Here is a 26,790-nt window from a genome sequence, read left to right on the forward strand (position 1 = left end):
GTCACTGTCAGGATCTTTTACCTCGACTGAAAGCAAGCAGTATTGGAAGAAGTCCTTTCCCATGAAAGGCTATTGAGCCGCCGTTACAGCTAACAAAACAGTTTTGTGGAAATGCTAACATTGTCTTCCGAGCCTATAGTCGGAATTTTTTTTGGGTGGGGGGGGCAAGCCGTCTCCCTCTCTGGTCAGGACAATGCCCAAAGTCATCTAAAATGTCGCTCTCATTAATCAGCATGCAGTAGAAATATGTTTTGGCTTTACTCCAGTGAACTGAAACAACCAATGGAAACCAATCTTTCCTTCTTTGTGTTTGTGCCATTCTGTTTGCATGTGCCCGTGTGTGTGTGTGTGTGTGTACACGGCATGCGAGTGGTCGTTCTAAGCGTGTGTGTGTGTGTGTGTGTGTGTGTGTGGTCTCATCAGTTTGAATGTCATGGTGTATTGGAACAAAAGAGTGGCTCCTCTCTGCTGTTTGTGGGATGCCTGCTGCCCGGCGATAATGCGCCCACATAGTTCCACTGTCCTATTTTTGTGACCATGATCAAGTACGTCTCTAAAGTTGTCTGCATGAGGCAGCATTGCCAGCCAGTTAGAGCGCATAAATAACGGAGAATTCCATTGATCCATAGTGTGACAGGGGGAGCCAGAGTGCTTGTGAACTCCCTTGAACTCGCTCGCCGTCGTGCCTGTGGCTTTAAGGGAAAGCCCTGACATTATATTTTATTGCTTTGACGGTTATATTGGCATTTTGCTGCCTTTTAGAGGATGACTGCGCTTCTGCCTTTGATTTTTATTTTGCCCGTTAATGAAGCAGCACAAGGAGATGTGAGGAGATGATGTCATCTTCTCGCACTCCCCCCCACCCCACCCCCTTCGCATATAGACTAACAACACCGCTGACAAATGCGCACACACACACACACACACAAACAAACATATGCATATTGGAGGAGGTAGGGAGTGCCATAGCTTTCACACTTAAATCATAAAACTCACAGTGAACCGACAATATCACAGTGTAAGCCTGTCGATGGTAGTGAAATGTTCCTGCCTCGCAGTAATTGGGAACAATTGGTATGGAAAGGTCACTGTGTGTGTGTGTGTGTGTGTGTGGTGTGTGTGTGTGATTTACAGACCTTTACAGAGAGGCCATTTTTTACTATGTAAGGACATTTTGACTTGTTCTCATTAAGTTAAGGGTGAGGCTTAATATGTTGGCATCCATGCTATTGGGCAAAAAAAACAAATATATATTCAATGGAGAGTCTCCATGATGACAGAAGCACAAGGGTGTATGTGTGTGTGTGTGTGTGTGTGTGTGTGTTCTGGCATACGGAGAGCACTGGTGAAGATGGGGGTGGGCTAAGCATAGATGGAAGGGGAGCACATGTTCCCAGAGATAATTGCATTTTTCTCACCCATTACCCTTTACAGGCCTTCAAGGGTGCCACAATGAGCTCATACTGGTGTGCAGGAAAGGGCGATGTCATTGATAACTGGTGTCGCTGTGACCTGAGTGCCTTCAGCAAAGACGGCCTTCCCAACTGCAGCCCCATCAGGCAGCCAATGTAAGTGCCGGATGACATCATTAATGCACATGCTGACATTCAATGGCACAACAGGAACAGGAACACTGGACGTGGTTTTCTTATTTTAAAACCAAATATACTGTGTTTATTTGTTTGCTTGCTTTCCAGGTAAATTTGACAAAGTGAATTAATCCCACCACACAGACCAATGATTTCACTTGTATTAAGCCATTTTTCCTCCAAGTCAATCTGTGCTTGCGTTTTAGCAGCTACTTTTAGGAGTGTGACTCCAAATGGACAGTGAAGTGTCAAGTCAACAGACAAATCTCCAGCTCAGAGCACTGCCAGAGTGGAAGGCCTGCAAAAAACCTGCAGCACTTATCATCTCAAAAGATGAAACCGAGTTGTGTGCTTTTTTATGAAAAAGGGATAATGTACCTCCATCAGACACAGCTGAAGGGCAAGCAAGATGGAAATATTGTTCTTTTATCTCTTTTGAGGGATTCAAGAGAGAAGCCTGCCCAGGGAACACTGCTGCAGAACAGGTGGCATTGGAATTCCATTTGGTTTCAAGCAGCTGTTGGCCATATTGTTGTTCAAAGAGATATTCAGACAGACATGCAACAGGCACATCAATTATCACATTGTATATTTAAGCCTTTTTGCGCATAAACAGATACATATTTAACACGCAATATTAAATGATGAAACAGAAACTTTGTCCTCTCTATTCATTTAGTTTTCGTCTCGCTCCTTACCTGGAACCCTCAAGCACAATGGTTGCCCTGGAATGGACGGATGTTGAGCCTCTGATTGGCTGCAAAGTTTCTGATTACATTGTTCAACATAAACGAGTGGAGGATCCTTCTGAGGCAGAGATCTACACAGGTAGGGGATCTAAATTTTAAGCCTATTTTTGTTACATTTTTTGCTAATTCTTACTTCCAGTTATTCAGCTCCAACTCACAATGAATGGGACCGGCCTTAATGGGATGCCCAACCCTCCGACCCTGTGTCAAGCACTTAGAAAAAAAAATCTACCAACAAAGATTCAGATGAAAAACATAACTACCTTAGCAGGTTAAACTTTTGGTTCAAAGTGAAAAAGAAGAGAAGATGAGACTTAATGATGTGGATGGAGCAATTTATCCGTTGCCATGGATGCATGGTGCTGAGGCAGTGTGCCAAGGCACTAGGAAATGGTCTTGTTTGTGATGAGGGCCTGAGATGAGTCAGATGAAGGGTGATTGGAAGGAATGTAATAATATCGGAGCAATGAGGTGGTCTGGAAGAAGCTCTCTTTCGTCATTACGAAATATGGACAGGCCGTCCATCACCCTTGGGAGGAGGGCCGATAAAGCGTGGGCATCCGCCATTGAAGAGAAGCTACAGACAGCTAGACACAGCCATGCTGGCAGAGGTGAGGGAGGAAGTGGCAGATGGTGTGGGTGACTCACTGTGCTATGTGGCAGTCACCACTATAAATCATGTCACAACAGACAGCAGAAGAAGTTATTGTCTTCATCTTTTGTCCTCTCCCTTCTCATGCCTGTCATTCTGTGTCTTAGCTGTGTCTGTTTCAATTACTCTAAACTTTATCGATGCGTGTGGACAGAAATGAAGGAGAACTTTGGAGCATAAACAAAACCGCTAACTCAGTGGAGGGCATGGATCATTGTGCGCATCGGTGCAGACAGGTTAACCCATGACGGAACCATCTTCTATATAACGGACTGTATAAGACCTTGATTGTTCTCCAAGGGGCTGGAGGTTGTCAAGATGACTGATTCAAACGTAGAAGTCATTGCAGGAGCCGAGTTATAAAAAAAAAAAAAGATGAGTTCCCGTTGTGTGGATTTAGAAAAATAATCAATAAATCATCACTTTCTCACGCTCAAGCTGGCTGTCCTTGGTTGCATTGTCCTCCCTGGGCGCATTGGTTCCGTCTTTTTGAAGCATAATCTCTGAGGTACTCTCTAGGATAATGGAAGTCAAGGAGACTAAATAATAAGGTGGTCTTGCTCGGTCATCCTTCACGGCTTTTCTCCCAGCGCTCCTCCTCGCATGTGCACTCGCACCCCCCCCCCCCCCCCCCCCCCCCCGCCGCTGAAGCTGCCAGTGAAACCAGTCTTCAACTGTTGGCCACCAAGCGGCTCTAATGATGCAGTTTGTGGATAAATACTTGGATAAATACTTTGCTCGAAGGCATCTTGGTGGTTTTCGGGAAAAGAAGCGTTTCTCCATCATTTTCCCTCTTCGTATTTTCCGATACTGCCTGGTTATTTGAACCAGTGAGCTTGCAGGCAAGAGGCCCTCGATATTTGGGGGTTGGTATGCAATAGAAAGGCATTTGTCTGATTTACAGTAAACTATATTGTCCTGATTCAAAGTGTAGTATTGCTTGCTGTTTAATATTTTAGAGCAGTATGAGGTGTTCAGGTTCAAATTTGAGAGAATATTTGGTTAGCGCTGTCATCTTACAGCAAGAAGGTACCGTATTCGAATCCTGTCTGTGTGAAGTTTCTATGTTCTCAGTGTCTGATTGGGTTTTCTCCCGTTTCTCCGGTTCCCTTCCACCCCGGAAACCAAGCAATTTAGATGAATTGATCACTCCGAATTGTCCGTAAGTGCGTATTTCGCGCGTAATTGTTGTCTGTCTTTTTGTCGTCCTGCAATGTGTTGGCGACGCGTCCGAGGTGTGCCCCCCCCAAAAGAAGGAAAACAAAGCAGTAATAAAGAATGCATATTTTTAACATTCTCAGATGTCAGCTAGGCAGGACAGTTCCAACAGTTCAAACAGGTACAGAATGGACACCATCTTACAGGGCCAAGAGGGTTTGACTGTTTTTAGTCAAATACAGATGGAAAAAAAAAGATCAAACTAGAAAAAAACAACGTAGGCTATGGCTAAATAAAAAAAATAAACAAAGGCCGATCAAACAGATGGTGCACTGAATTCATAAGGCTGATGAGATGTTCAAAAATGGTAGCATCATCAGAAGTGAGCGCCGCACCTGCATAAGGTCGAGGGAATTCTGCCATCTAATGCCAAACTGAGACACCGCTTCGGGCCGGTGTATGACAGAGAGGAAAGATAAACAGACAGTCACACACAGACGCTGAGCCATGCTAAGCATGAGTCACACACTCAATCATCCATGTGCACACTCATACAGATGGCAAACAGAAAGCGATGCGGACTCCTGGCTGCAGCTCCCGTTGTGTTCCCACAGCCATGGTTCTATGTCAGTGCTGTCTAGACGAGGCGAAATGATACTGTAGCCCTCATGAGGTAAATGTCCAGGTCAGTCAGTTTGAAATGAAATAAGAAGAAGAAACCGCTCTGGATTTTTCTTGGGGGGGCTTCAGTGTTTCAACCAGAAAGTGTTTCCCCTGATTTGAGGAAGGATGTAATTCCAGAAATTTTATGAATTTAGAAAACTCTATGAGTCTAATTTTCTCTAGTTTACGGCTTTATTTTTTTTGAGTAACGTATCACGTGACCAAGAATATTCACAGGCGATTGTTACTTTGGAGAAGATTCAGTAATTTTTCAAAATAAAACACCTGTTAAACTCTAATAATCAAACAATGGAAATTATAGAAATGATTTATTCTTTCTTTGCGGCCCCTTGACTAATGTCTCACGGACCGGTGCCGGATGTAAGTCGCGCAGGTCATAACTCAGATAGTACCTGTAACTGTTTTACTTTATTTCCCCACAAGTGGTAATCGTATATGTATCTCAAATTTTTATTAAAATGATACTTCTTCAGGAAATTGTTACAGCGAAGTTGAAAGTGGGGCCACTGTGACATTAAACACTCTCCTGTTTAGCTAAAATAAAACCATTAAAAGAGAGTGCAATTAAGCCATCATTTAGGAATGCCTGTCCTGAAACTTCCCGTTGCATACTGTAGATCAGGAGGCAGTCAAACTGTCAGCAAAGCACCCAAAAGAGGAGCCAAACAATTGTTTTTGAGGGTCCTTAAAAGGAAGGAATTGTAGCCTGCTTGTGGGATGCAATCACAAGCATCTCTCTGGAGAGGGGGTTTGCAAGAATTCACAAGCTCCAAGACAGGAGGTGATGCAGGAAGTCAGGTCAAGCAGAACCGAGGCGTCAATGAAGGGTATGTTATTCTGTTTTTGTCAAGAAAACTAACAGCAGGGAGGAGGGCGGTGCGTCACTGCCAGCATCAGAAGTGCAGAAGAAGTCTGAACACTCTGGGTGCCAGATGTACAGATGGAGCAAATGTAGAGGGATCACCTGTTCCTACAAGGCCGGCAAGGCAAGAGGAGCACTGACTCACGGAGATGAAGCACGGGAGAAGATGAGATCACGCTCACCATTAATTGCCTCAAGAGGTTGTACTCATGAGCTGGAAAAAGCCGGTGCAAAGGTGACCTTTAACGGCTATATACAGTCTCCAAATATGATAATTATTCTGATTGGCTGGGAAATTCAAAAGAGGTGAGTAATTACGCTTGTAGACCGCTTTAGAGGGCAGTGACTGCGTGAACTATAATTAAAGGAACCCCTGACCGTCGGTGGCATTTTAATTCCTTAGCAAAACATTTAGTGTGATTTATCCCTGCCCGCCTTCTTATGCCTCACGTTTCGAGATATAAGGCTACAGCGTAATGAAATCCTGATGGCTATATATCGGCCTGCATTACGATTTGGCCAAGCCACCAACGTAAAATCGAAAGTCATCACATTTTGGAAACCCTATCTACTGTAAACAATATTCAATCATGTACTTTCTGATTTACAGGCAGCTGCATCTGTGGAAAAGTTCGGTGGGTATATTTGAAAAGCATTTAATGATTGCATTGTACTCAATGCAGTAAAACACACTGCATCAAGCAAGAGGTTGAAACAAATCATTGATATGTTCATTAATGTGATTTGACTGTAATTATGCAGCATTCCAGGACAGTATTTCTACATTATACCAAATTTTGCCTCTCGTTCTTTATGATTTTGTATTTTCACAAACTAGACTTTCTCTTCCAATTTCCTCCAACTCCAACTGTTAGAGCATTGGGTCTCCATATTGTTTATTTGAGAAGCCTCTTCGCTTCTGATTTCAGTCACATCTGTGATGGATCATGGTGATCCACATCACTGGGCCTCACACAGGCCTCTAGATGGCACACCAAGGCAGAGACAACAATTACAAAGACGGCAGTTAGAAGCACGGCGCTGCTGAATTAGTGTGGGACTCAGCGTTCCTCTACACCGACAGGTCAAACCAGTTGGGATGTGTAAGAAGACACTCAGATTTACAGAGAAATTTGATGAGCATATTAAATTAGGCAAAGGCTATAATATAATTTGAATTCGGTTTGATACCATGTCCTCGAATTGATCATGTACATTTTGGCCATTATTACGCTAATATTTTAAATGGTCCAATTTGGAAGAGCTCGCCTGGTTGTATTTTATCTTGCACGTTACCACAATCTCTATCATTTAAATACCAACTCGGAAACTAAGGTTCCAACTGCACATTGTATTTCCTAAAGAGGGACTTGCATGTGCTATAATTACAATGACAGAAGTAATTTTGTTTCCTCCCAATCTCACAGAGTTTCACAAAAAAAAAAGTTATTTGTCCAATAACGGCTTGACTAAATGTGCCCCTTATCTGATGAATTCATAATTAATGTGGTGCCATGATTTCCGCAACCATCACACAAATGGATGCCTTTAGCGCTAATGACAAACCTTGCAGCTCAGCCTGTGTTGCTTCGACGCTTTACGGCATTTGACTCCGTCGTATGAAAAGCGACCGCGAGCAGGAAAAAGCGCAAGAATTGCCAGGAATGGCAGGATATTGTGTGAAAATGTGTTAAGAAAATGTGTTAAGAGGCAGAAAAAAAAAAAGAGGAGAGAGAGTTTGTAATGCGGAGGGGCGGGGTCGAGACGCAAGCAGCATTGAGATTTACAGAGCAATGATGTCACCTCATGCTGACTCTGTTGGACTGAGACGCAGATTGGCCATTTGATCGCTGCCGTTATTATTTTAGTTCCAGCTCCAGCTCATGCAGCCGGCTCATTGAGAGATATGACATGTGGATCTTTCTTCCCTCTTCTGTCACATTCCTCTTTACATCTTCATGCCACCCATTTCTTCTGTCATCTCCTCCCCAGTTTATGTAACAGCTCAATAGCTCAATTATTGGTTGAGACCAAGAAAGCCCACCCCGCTCCCCCCCAATGCGTCGATAAGCCCTCGTTCAAAGAGATTGAATTATATGGAGATAAACCGTGTCCTTGAGCTCGGGTGTAGATAACAGATTGGAGTGACACAGCTGACTCTCTTTGTTTTGTTAATTAAAGATGACCTCATCGCTAAAAATGGATGCTGTGCACCTCCTCGTCACGAGTCTCGCCATCAGCAGATTGCACATTGCAGGCGGGGGGCCAAGGGCTTTCTGCATCCCCTTTCCCTTTTGTTTTTTGCTTCATTTCCCATTTTGCCTCGTCACAAATACATTTCTTCTCTTATATTGGCCATCCAGAGGCCTGGAAGAGAAACAGTGTGTGTGTGTGTGTGTGTGTGTGTTTGAAGAGAGACATATTTTTGCTATAGATCTACTTTCCTGCTTTAATTAAAAATATATATATTTTGCAATAACCATCAATTTATCTTCTGATGTACATATGAACACTGTATGCGTGTGGGAGTAGTTATATTTTGAGTACTTTCTGATGCCGTGTACCGATATGAGTAATTAATGACATCACAGTTTACTTTGAAATTGGTTTTTGTCTTTCCAGTATGCGGTATTTTGTCCTCATCGGTCACTGAGATCTTAATATGAAGCAATTGTACAATGTATGGTCGTCTCTAATTGAGCATTGCGATTGCTAAAAATCAAATCAATTTAATCTGTAAACTGGAATCACTATTAAATGTAGAGTTTTATCAGACCAAAATATGTTCTAAATGGGAGCGCTACCAGCAGCTAACTTATTTTTAACCAGGCTCGAACCAGCACCACTTTACAATAATCATACCAGTTAATGTATCACAACACTTAGAGTTAAAGAGGAAGTGGAAAGCAACCATTGCAATGGCGGTGGCACACCAAACAGCCTGTCAACACCCAAAGTTCTATTCTTAGTGCTAAGTAGCATCCCAGAGGGCGACAGAACCACGAGAGCAGTAAAAGAAGACCACACACGGGTCACACAAAAGTGGTAGACGTGAAGCCAGGGGACCGTTACTCCACGGAAAAACCGGAAAAAGACTAAACTTCTGAGGCATCATGCCATTTAGATAATTTTTTATTCAATTATATCCCAATTATTCTGCTCATTGGATGGCATGAGCAGCAGATTAGTTTCCAGCGCACTGGTTTAGGTGGGATCATGGCAGCTCAGCCTCGGGAAAATTATTATTTCACCACACCCATTCTATGAAGGCGGAGCACAATCATGCTCAATCGGGCCTGAAAAGGTTGTGAGCTACACCTGAACAGTTAGAAGCCAGAGGTGGGGGTTCGTTTGCCTGCTTTTCCTGCCATCAACACTTCAGACTTGAGGACACAATGTTCGCTTGCTGTCTAAAATATTCCGCGTGTTTAGGTTCATCTTTTCATAATGCTTTTTTTTTTAACCCATGATTTCTTGTAACGTGACAATAACCATTCCACTTCTGCCTCCATCATGAAGTGATTTGTCACAGTTTGGGGCACAGAATAATTTTTGATTTTATTAAAAGAGAGGTAAATTGTAAATCTTCTTTGCCTAACTTCACAAATGCATTAACTAAACATAAGACATAACACAACTCCCTATGTTAACTGGAGTTATGTCCTACAATCGTATTTATAGCAACAAACATTCTGCACTACAGTAAAGTGTTGATAGTATAAGAACCAAAGTTGTCAGAAAAAGGACGGGAATGTAATGAATCTAACGCAAACACTGAGTTACCTGAATAAACAAGACCCTTTTATTTTGCCCCTTTCCTTCAAACTTCCCTTTTGAGAGGAAAAAAAAAAGTCGTAATGTGTGAACCCACTGAACTCGATTTACACGTACACTCTCTTCCTAGCTCACACACACACACACACTCACTCACACTCAGCTAATGACTTACAATTACACTGCGGTTGCTCCAGTGAAGTGATAAAGACACAGGAGGAACTGTAGCACGGTAAGCCTGGTTTCCAGCACCAGATGACATGACACACACACACCTGTTTCTATATCTGGCCACAGACGGATCACTAAAGCCAACATGCATTGCACTTTTTTTTTTTGCATGTAGGCTTGCATACTGCAGGACTAGAAATTGCAAGCATGTTCCTTCTGCATGCGTGAGTTTTCCCACTGCTTTTATATTTCGTTCTAATATTCTGTTCACTCTGTTATTATTACCCTTTCCTTGCCTAAAGCTAATATTCACCCCATTCTGCCCACAGAGGAAGGAGTGCTCTTTGCATTTCCTCTCCCCTCCACGCCATTTTTTTTTATATGCCAGTGTTTTTTTTTTGAGGGGTTTTCCTTGTCTTCTGAGATAATTTCTATTTCTTTTCTCTGTTCGTCAGCCTGTCTCGTCATGTTCCCATGAGTTTTCTATTGCTCGTTCCACTTTCTGCTTCCTAAAACGGTCACCTCCTATGGTATTTACCATGAGGTTTTGATCGCCATTCAAGTCTGGAGAACACGCAAAATGGCTTATATTGTAACAGAGTTTCAGGGGGCCTTAATTTTTGCCATCTGTGTGCTTTTTTGGCTTGGTATTGACAGAACTGTTGACGGACCACAGGCCTATATACCCATAAGGAACCCCTCAGACGACTAGAGCTATAAATGCTGCTTCTGGGTGGGTCTAAATATCTTATTCTGCAGTTAATGGATTCAATTTTGAGTGTCATTAACTAATTCTACATTGGTATGCAAGCACTTAAAAGCTACCACCTAGGAGGCGGTGGATGATTTAAGGCCTGCAATGAGCAAACCAGAGAGATAGCCATGCTCGTGTGCCAATTGTAAAAACACTTCCAGTTTAGCAGTTGAATCATACCATCATTTTGCATGTGCAAACACTTTGCGTTCAAATCATCACCCCTGTCATTTCTCCAGGCAAGTGTCCATCCCCTCAGCGGCACCCACCCACACACACACACACACACTATCCTTTTCGCTTCACCTTTCCTCCCGTGATTATGGTTCATCCTTTCTTTCTCAACTCTGCCGAACAGAAGACCCTCGTGATAAGTCTGGATGAAGTATTAACAAAGGAAGAATGTTGGCGGAAATCGGCCCGCCAGATCAGAGGCATGTGCTTTGAGGCAGCGAGCAATAAATTATTAATACTGGGACGCAATAATGATTTATAATGTTTGTTGTGCTTAAGCGTTCTGCCTTTGTCGGGTTTGCGAGAACATGTGCTGCTGATTCATAAAGTGTTGCAGGAATTTCCTCTTTCCCTCCTTTGAATCAAGCGGCGGTTTGCCTCTGAGATATATGTAGCGAGACAACTATCATGTGTTTAAACGCTGAGGCCAAGTTGCATGCAGATTAGCACAGGTCAACGTCAGTTCAACCCTCGTGAATGAAGTTGGACCTGTGTTTGTTTTGCTAATGGCTGCATGCGGTGAACAGCATCTCGAGATGCCACGCAGCATTGCCAGTGTTCATTAGCAGGATTAATGTACAGGATTTCGTGGTGGATCATGTGATGTAACATCAGTAATCAGGGGCATTGATTATTATTATTTATCTGAGATCTATTGGAATTAGTATTATATATGCTGCATTTTACATCCTCTTGTTTGTCTGTACAGGTAGTCGACGACTCACAACTTATGCCACTCGTGACTGTTCGACTTTACGACCGCACGCGTCTGTCGTTTTATTTTTTGTGTGTTTACGAGGTGTTTTTACGACATACCGGAAAGCGAGCGAATCGAGTGTGCGGCGGTTTCTGTGGTCTCGCCCACTGAGAGTAAATTGTCTCTTTCTACTTTGATATTTTCCGCATCATGACGCAGCATAATATACTTGCAATAATCAAGTCGGCATATGACAACCCCCCCCCCCCTACGTATACAATTTCTTGCATAAAAAATAAAAAAACCTATGTTTATAACCGTACAATAAGGCAATCAGAAGTTATCAAAAACCAGACTAAAGGCATTTGTATCAAAGCTACGTCAGCATTCTTCTTGCTTGGTTTATTTAGCACCATACATGTGATATCCAACGGTGGCATGTTGCGTCTCATCACCACGTGAAGCACAGCTCGTGCCGGTCCTTTCGCAACACAGCATACTTCTAAATCTGTTGGCACACGCCGATACTGTAATACCAAGTTTATTTTAAGTCGTGGTTCAGGACCTAAAGTGTGGAGGAAACACTGCTGCAAAGTAGCCCCATTATCAATATCATGATGCCCTGTGATTATGACATGTTCTTTGTGTACCTGATAAATGAATTACGCGTTCATGGTTAATTTTTGTAACTTTTTTTTGTGTGTGTCTGTGTGTGCTGTCTTTTGTTTGGGACAATTTTAGAAACATGCAAAATGGTGCAAAGTTATATGAAACTACTAAAACACTTGAAAACTTTCTTTTTGAGCTCATCAGTCGCAATCTTTTCTTCTGCCCCTGTACAGTTTTACAGTGTTCAAGTTCTAAAGCATTTTTGTATATTCTGATTGTTGAAACATTCATTTTCATCATCATTGCTAGCCAGGACCACATCTAAAATCTGACGATGTCTGAGCCTGTGCACATCTTTTATATATATATCTTAGTCGTTCCTTCTCTACTTTAATTCTCTACTTTAAGTACTTTTGTTCAAGTTGTTGCTTGATACTTTTTAATCTTCATGAAGTAGCTGAAATCTGGCATTCAGTTCCCAGTCCTCATTGTAGCTCACAATAAAAGTGGACTGCGGAATGGGCTTTAAAGGTACAATAAACCCAGGCTACCCATTATTTCAGGAGATTAAGTAGTGTGCTAGGCATAATATATTTTTCCACCACTTGTTGGTGTGTTAAAATCCTTTAGAGTACTGAACAGCTCTACTTTGTACGTGGCTTTTGGACGGGGATGTTTTTCAAAAAGTAAAGGGAACATGGCACAAAAACACTCACACAGAAAAATAGTGCAATTAGACATAATCATAAAGACACGTTTCACTTGTTATGAGCTCAAATCACAAAGCGAGGCAACGCTCCATTAATCATACAACAAACTCACCCAATAATACTGTACACACATTTTCTATGAGATGCTATTGACCATTGTCGCAAATCTGTAAATGTTCATTACCACTGACAACGCAGAGCGGATGGCACGACTGGAAACCAGACTTATTTAAGTTAATAAAAACTAATGTCATAATAAACACAGTAATCAGTTAGCCGACAACTAAATGAAGTGCAGACCTGCTCTATATATAATACACGTATGAAGTGAATAACGCGAATATTTGTTATTCCATTGAATATTTAGCAACAATAATATTCTGTGGTTTAATAAGTTCTCTATTTTGACAGTTTATTACATTTGCATACATTCATTTGGTGGTTTTTAACTGTCATATAGAAATCTAAGATTATTTCAATTGGAGTCTTCATGTTGTTGTTGTTTTTTGCTTTTTATTAATAGATAATTTTCGTTTAGAAAGGAAAAAGGCGAAACAACAACAAAAAAACAGGACGAGGTCAGGGGATGTTCAGTACAATACTTGTCACATCAAATATTTTCATTTCTCATAGATTCAATCAGAGTTTTGAGTACGAGACTTCATGTTTGAGAAAGATAAAAAATAATAATTAGCAAAGTAATTTGAGTTATTTCAGATTGAACTCCTAGTTGGAAATGTTTTGGTCAAATATCCCTTCATCAGCATCCATGAGAAGATCAGTCTGAAAAAATATTAAGCAAATGTCGCCATCGTGTAACTGACATCGTTATTTTCTTTTGCAGTCCTAAGCAAGTTTTTATGAGTATAAAATAGTCCAGTTTGGGGATTCATGCTTGAAAAGGTAAAAGCCTCTAAAGAGTAACCCTACAGCAGTGCAAGAATGTGTTTGGGGGGGAAACCTTCTATACACAGAGCTCTTTCTGTAAAAAGGTCAAATCACTCATTCGTGCAGTACTTTTTCCTCTCTTCTGCAGCCTTTTCTTCCCATCCCCATGTGCACCACCGGCCAGACTTACTCCCTGTGTTTATAAGTTGGCCCATGTATCATAAGCTAAAACTAAGCTGCCCTTTACCTCGTGTAGAAATAGTTGGAAATGCAACCATTTGAGAGCTTTTAAACTGTTTTGACAGCTCCCTCTTTTTTCCATCACCCCCATGAGCACTGGAAACTGGCAATGTGCATGCGTGTGTGTGTGTGTGTGTGCCTAAATGAGCAAGTGTGCATCATTCACCTTTACTGTAAGCTGACCTAAAGTATATTTCACAACTTGTGAAGTAGTGTTTTGTGAGGCACCAGGGTGCTCAATAAGATATTAGCATTAGCATTTAGTTTTTGTCTGCTCCTGCTCTGTCTCACTATCACTTCCCTATCCATCTCCTTGACTCGTCTCCGACCTGCCATTCTCTCTCTCTCTCTCTTTCTCTCTCTCTCAACCCAGCCGGCCAGACAGATGGCCGTCCACCATGAGCCTAGGTTCTGTCCAAGGTTTCTGCCCGTTAAAGGGAAGTTTTTCCTTGCCTCCGTTGCTCTTGTGGGTCAAGTTGGGTTCTGTGTTTCCCTGCAGGTCTTTCCCTGCTAATCCTGTAAAGTGCCTTGAGATGACTTTATGTTGTGATCTGGCGCTATATAAATAAAACTGAATTGAATTGAATCATAGTAACGGTACCATATGCCCATAAAAGAAAGGGCTATAGTGTAGTTCTAGACACGCAGTCCTACAGTGTAGTGTGTATTGGGATTGTTGGCAGTAACAAGCAATGTTTAACTTCGGGTTGCGTGCTCGGGGAACTCATGACGCCATGTTAACGTGAACATCATTGATAAAGAACGAGCTGCTTGACTTAAGTAATTCATGAACTGAATGTGCATTTCCTTTCTGTGTTGAAACATGCTGGGGGGCGGGAGAGAGAGAATGAAACGTGGTGTTGTTTTGTCAAACTAACAATGGATTAACGATAATGTTGCACTGCAGCGTTTTCCCTTTGTTTTGGGAAACAAAACTTTATACCATTTATTTAACGGTATAAGTCACATTTCCAAAGTAGCCCTAAATGTCTTCCTTCTTCTGTTCCTTCATCTCATCTGTTTACTAGGTGAGGTTCTGAGCCTGATGGATGATCTGTTCTCCGGTTTGGGTTCATCATGCGTTGTTGCTGGGAAGAGGAGCGGAGACCTTCCTCACTCTGTGCTTTATTCAGTGGTCTTCAAGTGCCTGGAGCCCGACAGTCTCTACAAGTAAGTCTGCCGGTTGATAAAAGCGCTCTCTACTGACTAACTGATGAATTGTGGCTCTTATATTTATTCCCTTTATACATATATATAAGACATACCGGTATTATCATTTGTATGTGAGTCAAAATTGGTGTCCACCAAGAAAGATGTGCAGGCAGCGCTTCCATTGTAGTTCAGAAATGAAATGTCGATCCCCTTCACACCCCCACACTCAACCATATATTGGTTAATGCACATTCACAGAAATGAGAATGCAATGATTAGACAGCACTGGGTGTCTTTTCATATTAAAGGTTTTTCCCTCGCCATGAGGACAAGGACAAATAGGACTGCTGTCCTTGTGATGATTCTGTTTGACATTGTTGTCAGTTGGCCTCATTTATAAAATTTACATATTTTACCGGTGTGTACATCCCCACTTTGTGCATGCAACAGATATAAATCAGACCCCCCCTTGAGGAAGGTCCCTCATGATTTCCAGAAATCGGCATAAAAATACATAGAAGATAGAAGTTGAACTTCCAAAACAAAATCTGATCACTTTGTGTGTCATAGGAGTAGGGCCTTGTATAACCCTGTGAACCCTCCTTGTAGCATCTACGAAAAGCAAACTGGTTGGTTGGGCTTTCAAATGTTTGCATGGTCGACATCGTAAAAGAGTAAAGTGTCTCCACGTGCTAATAGCCAAATGAAATGCATCCACACCAGGATATCTTAAGTAATTGCTTGTGGCTGGATGTGTACCCACGAAGTGCAGTCGGCCTCAGCCTGAAGAAGCAGCACTGATCACATGTACCGTTAGATGACGGCCTTTGACGCAGTCTGAGAGGAGCATAGTTGGAGGTTTAGGTGTCCTTTGTGAATCTCAGAATCCTAAATAGGTGTTGGATTTACTCCTTTTCGCGGCGCGGCCAGAACCAGAGGTGCTGGTCGGCTTTGCAGAGGCCGTCCCAAAGACCCAGGTGTGAAAACTGAGGAGACATATCATAAGTCATGAGATGTTTCGGCCATCCAGGGACACGTCATTGGTGGCATTTCTTTCTACAGCTTTTTTAATTTGTATTTTTAAGACGAGGGCATGATCAGAGAGTGCATTGTTTTAGCAACACTTCACAGTCCACCTCAACTCACCTACAATATTCAGTTGCATTGTTCCTGGATTCAACTCGCATTTTACTGCAACCCAATTGACTTGATGATGTTTCTGACCACAGGTTTTTTACGAGCTTCAGTGTTCCCCATTACTGCATAAAGACCTTTCATTAAGCGTCATGTTGTGGCCATGTTTGCATATTTCCCCAACAACAATGGCTGAGGAGCGATCACCACATCCTCCCACGGGTGTCTACGATTCCTGCTGCAAAATGTTATTTGGTTTCAGGGGGTGAGTTTTGTTACCTACGCCTGAGCAACAGCTGGCTCGAGTTAACCAGAAGAGTTGCTTCGTCTCTATGTGGCAGGAGTGGTGGAGGCTTCCGCTCTTTTACGTGCTCCTTGGTCAGAAACGCGTCGGTTGTAATGAGCGCAGATCCCTGCTGAGGAAACGCAAAGAAGTCGACCACTCGAGAAAGATTTCCTGATGGAAATCGATCTCCACCTCATCCAATATTAAACTGAATGCCTGGTGATTTTGCTTTTCTGTGCATATTCAGCCTCCCTCTATATCTTGAAACAAAGCTGTAAAAGCAATAACGGGCTAACCAGACGGGGCCCAGATGTTGTTGTGACTGCCATGAAACACTTCTCATCCTTCTGACTGTTGTTCTACAGCTTTGCTGACTGTCATGTTTGTAGTTCTCCTGCTATTTGGTGGCCTTGGTTTGTTTTGGGAACTGCCGCATTGGCTCTCTGAGGAGCGTCACCATAAAATGCAAATAAAGAAGATAATTTGCTATGCTGCTATGATAAGAGTCTCTAAACATGAATGAATGTAGGGGCGGGGGGGGGGTTTGTTATGTGATTTTGTGTGCAGAACGTCAACAACCTGAGATAATATAGGAGCTGAAGAGCTGAACTGCAGGAACGAGTGACGTAAAGCAAAGTTTATTTAATCTGGTCAAACACAAACATCGGAGGGATTCAGGTGAGAGAAAGGTTGTGCTACAATCAAAGCAAGGCCTTCATATTGGGGTTTGGGGGTGGGTTAATGTGGCAATGACAATAATCTCCTTAACATTAATGTCTGCTGTTGCTAAATGTGGGTTTCACATGAGGGAGCGACCCGGAAAAGAGCAGCGCGGCCCCGGTTTTGAAGGGATTTTGCACACAAACTGTTCAGAACTGCTGTAGGCATTTAAACGAGGGGAAAATATACAATAAAAATAAATAAATAAAATCCAGTGAAAGAGCCAGGAAGCAGTCAGCACTCACAGACGATTACGCACTTCCTCGGTACACCATGGAGCGATATATGCGTAAGCGCTTAACTTGGTTACATTTCAAGGAGCCGAGGAATGAAAATACCAGAACACCTGCTTGACTTATTCAGCTGTAGCTCAGGAGGTCGAGCCGGTCATCCACTCAGCGGCTCCACCCAGGCCCCTGCAGCCACTGCAAATGTCCCATCGGCGTGTGAGGAGATGTGCGAATTCTCATCTCTCATGATTAGCAAGCAATGGATTTACTGTCATGGTAGCCCCTGTGTGTGTAAATGGATGTAGACTCTTTTGACTGGTGAGACGAGGAAGATGCTAGAATTTCGCAATCAATTCATTCATACGTAATACATAGATGCAAATTGCAGTCACACATTTAACATGTAGAGCAGTGTACTAACAGAACTGTGACCCCGCGTTGTGTAATTGCAGTGCTCTTCTAGTGGAAGGGGTGCCAGTTAGTTCCTGTATATTAGCAGCATAACTATTAGTCTAATCTGTAGGGGTCAGGTATCTACTCACAAAAGCCTGCATCCAGAGTCTGATCGCCAACACTGCAGCGGCGTTATCTTTGTTTCGGCATTCTCCGCGGTGTTATTTTCTTTGATAAGAGCAGCACTCTTGTTGGAATTACGTCTGTGGGCACATCTGTTTGCAGCCCACTCTGCTTGTCTTAATCAAGAGCCCGATAAGGGCTCCACTGGTATTGACTTTTACTTTTGATCATTACCATGGCTGCTACGGGCCTCATGGCCCCTTCAAAACTAAAGCCCTATTTTCTCTATGAAAAGTTGCACACCTCATTAGGAAAGCTGGATTTTTAGAAAGTAATAACGTTTTAAATAAAGTGAATAGTCTCTGTGGAAATTAATTCTACATGTTGATGTAACTGGATTTCTAAAATGGATTCTTTTTTCTTTTGTTGTGTGAATTGACCTTTGAGTTTTTCTTTAATTTCCCACAAGAGCAGGATTAACATCACGGTTGTGAAACATTGTTTGGAAAACTGTTCAGACAATTTGGAAAGATCCGTTTCCTTCACATCCTTTCATTTGAATGGCCTATGGTAGTGTAATAAAGCTCTTATTACACAAGAGGTGTCATTAAACGGATCTTGTGGATCTATTCATCACTAGAAAATCCCTTGAATATTCCTTGAACTGTGTTTTCCAGATTCCAGATCAGATGTTTCTAAACGTTGAGTTTTACTTTATAGCCCCAGTGCAGAGTTCAGCCAATGAAATCCTTTCCAATGCTTTCGATCGGTGGCGATTGATCTGTTGATCTACCGAGCATAATTTACCTGGCACTGTCAACCTGACTGGTGCCGTCAGGAGAAACCAGCAGAAGACGTCCATCTTTTAGGCCTGATTTCTGTGAAGCCACCCAAATTAAGATGAAGATGGTCACTCACTAAACTACTACGGATGGAGTCATTTTCAAAAGGCCTCGGACAGAAGAGCATTTGGAAGCTTTTCATTTTGTGCGACCTTGGCTACAACTTCACGCTCCTGTTCGCTGTGGTTTAGCCTTCATAGCATATTCAATCTGCTGCTGATATGTTTGACTTGTACCTCACGTGCTCATTTATTGGACAAACTAGGAACACGCATGGCATGTTGTTTTAGCGATCAGCCTGTTGTGTTTCTCTCACAGCATTTCAGAATGTATCTGCTGTATTTTCACGCAACTCCACCAGTAATTTGTATAAATATTTTATTCTGGCCTGAACTGACCAAAGGCTCCTCCAAGTTTTTCAGGATATCGGCACCACAATCTAAATGAAATTGTTTTTAGGCAGCGGGAAGCGTAATTGATTGTTGGAGAGTTGAGTGCTGCTTACCAACCGAACTGATGGCAAATCATTTGATTATTTAATATGTTTAAGTGGATGAAAAGGAGCCTCAGTTTTGTTGGACTGATGCTTTTTTCTTTTTTCCAAGCACGAATATCTGCCATATGGCTTTTAATGAGATGATATCAAAGACTGAGTTTTGCTGATCTGTGAATGAGCTCATCCCGGGCTGACACTGTTTTTTTATTGTCTCCTTTTACAAGGAAAGACAAAAACTAATATTATTTAGGACTGTCACGCCAACATAATACCACTTAGATGGGAAGATTTAAAAGTCACAAGTTACTGTGAGCTGCTGTAAATTTATCAGGCGGAGACGATTTTCTCTGGCCTTGATTGATTTGTGGATTGGTGCAGCTGATGTGTGTCCAAATGCTGACGTCATGGAAACGGCATCCCGACTGTACTGGCTTCTCTCAGCAAGCCAAAAATACTGTCCTAATTGATCCTCTCTCACTCTCACTTTCTCTCATGCCCCCCCCCCTCGCCCCCGTTTGTCTCAGCTTTCTGTCTCGTCATCACTTGTCCGTCCATTTCTCTGCTGTCTCATTAAATTAGAGGACAAAGGTTTCTTTAATGGCAGCGTTCGTTGATTTACGCGAGAATTAATCCGTCATTTGTTCACTTCATTGTTTGCTGAGATTTCAAAACCACAGTGCACAGACAATCCGAGCCACTTCCAGAGGACCCGTGTGCCTCGGAATAGATTTGGCACTGCGGGATTAGTGATGAACATTCATTCATTCATTTTCCTGACCGCTTTATCTGAAATCTGGGTCGCAGGTATTGCTGGAGCCGATCCCAGAGAGGCAAGGTACAGCCTGGACAAGCCGCCAGTTCATCGCAGGGCCACACATAGATAGACACTCACACTCGCACTCATGGACAATCAATTCACCGAAGTTGCATTTTTTTGAGATGGGAGGAAGCCGGAGAATCCGGCGAGAACTCACACAAACACTGGCAGAACATGCAAACTCCTCACAGGAAGGCCCCACGTCGGATTCAAACCTGTTACCCTCTTGCTGCGGGGCAACTGCACCACCCACTGTGCCACCATGCTGCCCGAGGGATAGACAGGGTAAAGTTAAATGTAGGAAGTAAATAGAAAGTGTATCTGTGTGTAGTTTGTTCTGGGATGTGTGCGCATCTTGCCAATTGTTTTTTTTATTTGCTGTTATGACATTCTCATGGCAGACCGAACCGTTGCCGGTTCCTTTGTTCTCCCAGGCGATCTTTATCACTTCTAGCTGCTCACACCGAGCTCAGACACCGCCGTCTTTCAAGTCCTCCTCCTGCAAGCGTGACCAGAAGCCGAGGCTCCTTCTCACGCCTGGGATCCAAGTCTTAAAGCTTCTCGTCTTAAAATTTTCTGTACAGTGTCAAAATTCCTCTCGCAAATGAGAATGCTATCCCTCTTTTACTCAAATTAAATGCAGACCTCCAAAGTTAACTACTGTCAGATGAAATTTCATTACGGTAAATAACAATCTTGTAATTTGTTTATGGGTTGTGCGAGGGGGAAACAGTGCCTGCCATTGATTCCAACAGCTAAAACATCCAGAAACAGCGTTGCGCCCCCTTTTTGGCTCGTGGTGGGAAAAATGGGAACGCACTTAAACCAGTGGTACTGGATTTGAATGAAAGTTATTTATTTAAGATAAATGTAGTCAAATGAAGAACAAACGAATTAATTAAGGAGACAAGGGCCAACGGGTGCTGCTCAAATAAAAGAAGTTCATAAAACTGCAAAAGACACGCTCTAAGGAGGCAATCCCAACTAAAATCACTTATGCATAAATCAAACAAAAGGCAAATGCATGGTCCGGCAGCACCCCTAAACCGAGTGGATGCAAACACACTTCAACTGGCCTGAGTGGCAAAGTCAGTATTGAAGCTAGGCCTCAGGCCAGGCGTCTTCAAAAGACACCAACGTGCTTTAGTGAACACAGCGCAGAGATTCAACCCCAAGAAGCACTGTGGCAAGCTGTAGGCCTCAAAATCAGCCGCCATGACGGACGCACGCTCTTAAACAGCTTCAGCTGGGATGAGTTCCTCTTGATTGGTGGAGGAAGGCAGGAAAGGACGACACCAATCAGCAGGCTGACAACGCTGCCGGTGTCGTCCGCGCCCCCTTTCGGCTGGAGCCACTCACGGACACCTTCTGTGATTTGCATAAGTAATTTATATAAAATAGGTCCACACATTGAGGACAATGTGGGGGCCGTAACAACAGTAAAAACAATAAATTGCCTCATTGTATCCATCTGCATGTTATGTGGTCACATAATGCAAACTGTGTGACTGTTGCATGCTGGCATTGCCTTGCTGGTCAGAGGAGCCCCACTTCCACCCACTTGGTGCGGTTCTTGGGGAATACCACATCCACCCTGCTGCAAAACAAGGCCAGACAAAATATGCCTGCAATTTCCAAACAGGTCATGTATGGAACCATCAGTTGACAACATGGCGACAGTTTGGGTTTGGGGAGAAAAGCAACTATTGTAAAAACAATCACATCCCAATGTGTTTATTTTCATGCATTTCTAGAAGTGTTTAGTGTTGGAATGTCTCCTCGGTTGATCATTTGTCTCACTGTGTCTTGCGGCTTCCTTCATGCCATTCTGCTGTTTTTACCGCGGTTACTCTGTCGAAATACTGCTGAAAGTTTACAGTTGTTCACAACTAGTCACAAACACTACTCATTTCTAGGAAATGAGATTTCAGTAACAACAAATTCATGCAAACAGCGAGACTCCAGAAAAACATCCAGTAGGTCTCCAACCTAGGCCTGCAAATACATTCATCAATAGCAACGATTAGACAAGGCTATATTATTACAAATTCTATGTCATGTGTTCAGTGACTGTAAAACATGAAGAGTTAGACCAGCTAGTTAAAACAGTAAATATTGAAACATATTTTGTTTTGAGAATTAAATTATTAATTTAGGTGCTTGCTCTTGTGGGTCAAGTTGGGTTCTGTCTTTCCTTGCTATTCCTGTAAAGTGCCTTGAGATAACTCTGTTGTGATTGAGCGCTATATAAATAAAATTGAATTGAAATTGAATTGAATTAATTAAACTAAAATGGTATATTTTATTTTTGCTAGTAAGTTAAAATGTTATTTGATTAAGTGGTCTTAACAAAAAACATTTGTGTTACTTCTGTGGCATCTGTGGTTTCCATGGCGACACGGGGTGCTGCAGCATCATTTCAAAAGTTCAGCTATCGTCACGATGCCAGTGGCAATAGCTGTGCACTTTCGTACGCGAGGTATCAGCCCCCTCTGTCTTATTCTGTGCCACCCTTGATCCGCTTTCATAATCAGCCTGTCCAGTTCCTCTTCGTGCTTCTTCTTATTCAGAAGAACACAGATTGGCATTTTGAAAAGAACACATAAAGGTCACTTGTTCTCTATTCAGGCCTGCGTGGCTCTATATTGACTTGGGATACGTTACATTTTCCGAGTGCGTCTCGCCCCCTGTTGCGATGTCTTGAACTGTTGTCAGTGTCGTATATCATTGGGTCCCTGAATGGTCCACAAGTCAGTCCGCCACGGAACCCAGAATATTCCGATCTTTGACATTTTCAGAGAGAGGATCATTTGTTTTTATGGAGTTCTTGGAGTCGAGCCAGATTGCCCCTTCAATCCGCTCCTCTCATTTCGTTTCCGGGCATTAAGCCCCCTTTTATGCACCTTTTTTATGCACAAGATGACTCTTGGAAAAACTCAACAATGCCAATCTATTATCAAGTACCGTATAAGCACAGCATTGATGAAACATGCTGCTGAAGACAAGGCATTTGAATGTCTGCATGTCTTGTAATGCGAATCACTTGGATTTTAAACTTGCGCTGGGGTATTTACAAATCATTAAAATGCTTCTGTCGCTTGTGGTACTTCTCAGGTTTACTCTCTATGCAGTGGATAGCCGAGGCGGCCACTCTGAGTCCAGCTTCGTCTCGGTACGAACATCCTGTCCGATGGTCGACGACAGCCGGGCTGAGGGTACTTTCACCATTTCCTGTTTTCTCCGTCTTCCTGTGTTCCATTTCCATCTTTTTCCACATCATTTCTTGCATCCTTTCATTTAGTCCGAACTCACTTTTCCACGGTGTTCATGCATCAGTGTGATCCTTGCTCAGAGGCTTCATTCACTCCTACGGTATGACCCTAACTGTCGAGGTGGATTGTGGGAAGTGTAGTGCCTCTCTGCTGCATTTTGCTTCACTGAATTTCTCTCTCAAGCCACCCAAGCTGATTGCAATTGTGTCTCTTATCTCCTCATAGAGATAGCAGACAAGGTGTATAACTTGTACAATGGCTACACCAGCGGCAAGGAGCAGCAGCTGGCTTACAACACGTTGATGGAGATCCCTCCTCCGCTTCTATACAGAGTCCAGCACCACTACAATTCCCACTATGAGAAGTTTGGAGACTTTGTGTGGCGAAGCGAGGATGAGTTGGGCCCCAGGTGAGATGATGGAGGCGTGGTTTTCTCATGCAACCTTGTCCGTATCCCCCCCCCCGTGTGTTACTTTTCTTTAATCACGTATTTATCATTATTGTTTAATTGCACTGTGCTATTATAGGCTCAGCTGCAGTCTTCCTGAGGCTTCTTACACAACAACAAAAACTAAACTGTCTACTAAACGTTGGAACCAATTCTCATGTCTGCATTGTTTGCACCCCACTAAATAGGAGGCAATAGCACAATTGCCCCCCCCCCTTCACATATTTCCTAAGTGCTTCTACTGGAGGACGAGTGGGTAAAGTCACCGTGGCTACTCAGTTACTCCTTGCATTACCATGGTGACGCCAAAACAGCATCCCAGCCAAGCCAAGCACTAAACTGGCTAGTCTGCTAACACTAACTCAGCGACCACCTCCATTTCCTCTTCGCTCTCGTTTAAAAAGCCGCTCGGTGACCCTCTCAACGAGGACACGCCCATTGATGCTTTGCTGTGAGAGCAAATACTGAGACGTTGCGACAGCACAAACACGAGGGAAGCTCTCCTCCGACGGGCAAAGCCACTGGAGGACCTGCGTAAACAGCACTAAGCAAAAAAATAAAAAAAATACGGGTCAGCCAGTCTTGAAATCACGACAGCAAGAAAAGCTCAAGTAGCAGCCAAATGTTCCGGTTTATCCGCCGCCGCCGCCAGAAGCACTTCCCTCAAGCCATGAGTAATATAATAATTGTGGAATAACCTTTGTCTGTTGCAGATTATGCTTGTTTCTGATTGGCGAAGGTGTGTGGGAGGCACGGGTAGGCCATTGTGTGTGGGCAGCCCTGTGTGTATGTGTGTGTGTTTGGGGGGGGGGGGGGGGGGGGCATGGATTATTTACTGCCTGAAGTTGGCAGTTTTTAGCCTGGTTGGGGTAATTTACGAGCAGACGCTATTGGCGGTGCCTTTTAAAAGGTAAAAGAATGGCCAAGTGAAACGTAAGCATAGTCACCCCCCCCCCCCCTCCCATCCCAACCCCCCAGGAGCAGAAATTCCCAAGAGCCCCCAAACCTCCACTAACGTTGTTACAACATAACACTAGCTCCTTTCATAATTGCATTGTTTTCTGCACATGCTGGCTCCTACGTTGCTTTTATTTCAGTGAACACATCTAGAATCTTCCTGATGTGCACTTTTTTCTTTTCCTACACACACCAGCTTCTTTATTTCCTGTTGTTTTTAGTGCCGGCTGCATTCCTTTGCAGCTGTTTTTTGTGTCATAATAAGTTGCATAAATTATTTGGTTAAATCAAACAAAGCCGTTTTTGACTTGCCAGAAAGGTCGCACAAAAATAATATTCCGAATGTGCTTTTTTTGCGTATTATTAGTTTCTTTGTCATCATTAACGACACTTGTCTTTTAATGTGTCCCTTGCTAACATGCTCCCACCCTTGATGATGTGTTGGTATTTTGTTGTTTCAGATGTAAGAATTTAAGGGAAATGAGAAAACACCCCCCCCCCCCTCCTTTTTTTTCTTCTGCAAATAAGTCAAAAGGATGTCTGTACTCCTTCCTTAACTAAAGACAGATGTTGATGCTCAGCAGACACTGCTTTTCAAAACAAATGGAATTTTGCCCTTCTCTGCATGTGTTTTCCTCATTTTGGTGTCCGCATGAGCTCAACAACATGAGAGCTCAAACTGCAGGATTGTCCTGTAGATGTGGATCTGTTTTGCAGGAATGAAATTGATGCATGTCCACAGCATCAACACACACACACACACATGCACACACACATGCACAAACTCATAGTTTTCGTAACTGATGTGTATGCATCATCTGTCACATATTTGAATCTATAGCCGATCACAGATCAGATTTTTTTTTTTTACCTGTGTTATTAGCACACGATTCTCCCTCCGTTTTCATCAAGGCATGGGTTCATCAAAGGACTTGCTTTTGACCTCCTGAAGTTCTTGAGCTTCCGTGTCCTCAAAAATCCACACCAACTCCAAAAAAACACTTACATAAGTCAGGCCATTTGTCAAAAATGCCATGTGGTGATTCACATCAAACTGAAAAACAGTCTTGTTACATTCCCAAAGATCCAGTCAATCGTATCCAGAAAAATATTTGTCAGTATGATTGAATTTCACCAATAAATAGTGATGAACTGCTGTTGTTTTAAATTAGCTGGCTGGTCATAGATTCCTTTCAATCTGATTCATGTGGTCTCGTCTTGGAAATAAAACAGGTTATAGGTTTGCAGCCTGTTCCACCAAACTAGCATTTTACCATGTTTTGCCTTCTTTCCTCTCAAGCAAGCCTATTATTGGACATCACAAAAACTTTGTGAGCCTAAATGCTTCGGTTTTGTTGCGTTTCCCACCTAAAGCCCACATGTTGATCATCTGCAGGCGTTTTCTTTCTCGCCAAATACGTGTGAGAATAAAAAAAAAAAACTTCAGTCAAGTGTGTCCAGACTTCCATTACTCAACGCCAGAAGTAGTAACAGTGATACTAAAATGTAAGTGCTCTTAATTTTGTAAAAGAGCACAAAACCACTCCTGAAAGACAAATAGATCAAGAACAGCCTTCAATTAATTTGCGGTTTGATTTCAATGGGCGCTTTTAAAATCAGATCAAGTACATTTTCAGCAGTGATATGAGTCATCAATAACAGAATAGATAACTTCTCTCTTTTGCCAAGTATTCTGTTTATTTGTCTGTCGTTACCAACACGCTGCACGCATGTAGATCTGTGCTGGATACTTTTGCGCTTGCTGTGATTGTCAGGAAAGAACGGTCAATTTGCTGATTCTGCTTCTTCTGTGTCTACAAGTCCTGATCAAGTTAAATTTGAACGCTGATGAAATTATTATTACATAAAATGACATTTATCTGATGGTGTTTTTGGCTTCTCCTGCTGTAGGAAAGCCAACTTGATTCTACACCGGGTGGAGAAGATGAGCCGCTACTGCCGGTCTCTCCTGCACAGCGGCCACATCCAGAGCCGCACCGACACCATGACGTACGTCCACTGCCGAAGCGAAGAGGGCCGGACTCCTGGGAGCACGTGGTACGGCTCTTTACGCGAAAGCCGCACCTCCTGCATGGAGAAGCTCATTTCTGTACAGCGCAACACTTACAGCAAAACCAAACTCCGATGA

The 26,790-nt window shown here is 42.8% G+C and overlaps 1 protein-coding gene across 1 annotated transcript in view; it reads left to right on the forward strand.

Annotated features, from left to right (window-relative positions):
- Positions 1 to 26,790, forward strand: part of LOC137908205 (astrotactin-2-like) — a 181,574-nt gene extending 154,784 nt beyond the window's left edge. Inside the window, exons 18-23 of the mRNA XM_068752575.1 lie at positions 1,435 to 1,568; positions 2,269 to 2,417; positions 14,800 to 14,941; positions 23,079 to 23,179; positions 23,462 to 23,645; positions 26,553 to 26,790. Of these exons, the coding sequence (XP_068608676.1) occupies positions 1,435 to 1,568; positions 2,269 to 2,417; positions 14,800 to 14,941; positions 23,079 to 23,179; positions 23,462 to 23,645; positions 26,553 to 26,790 (948 nt within the window). The remainder of the gene's footprint in view (positions 1 to 1,434; positions 1,569 to 2,268; positions 2,418 to 14,799; positions 14,942 to 23,078; positions 23,180 to 23,461; positions 23,646 to 26,552) is intronic.

Source organism: Brachionichthys hirsutus, chromosome 19 (genome assembly GCF_040956055.1).
Source record: "Brachionichthys hirsutus isolate HB-005 chromosome 19, CSIRO-AGI_Bhir_v1, whole genome shotgun sequence".
Taxonomy (NCBI): domain Eukaryota; kingdom Metazoa; phylum Chordata; class Actinopteri; order Lophiiformes; family Brachionichthyidae; genus Brachionichthys; species Brachionichthys hirsutus.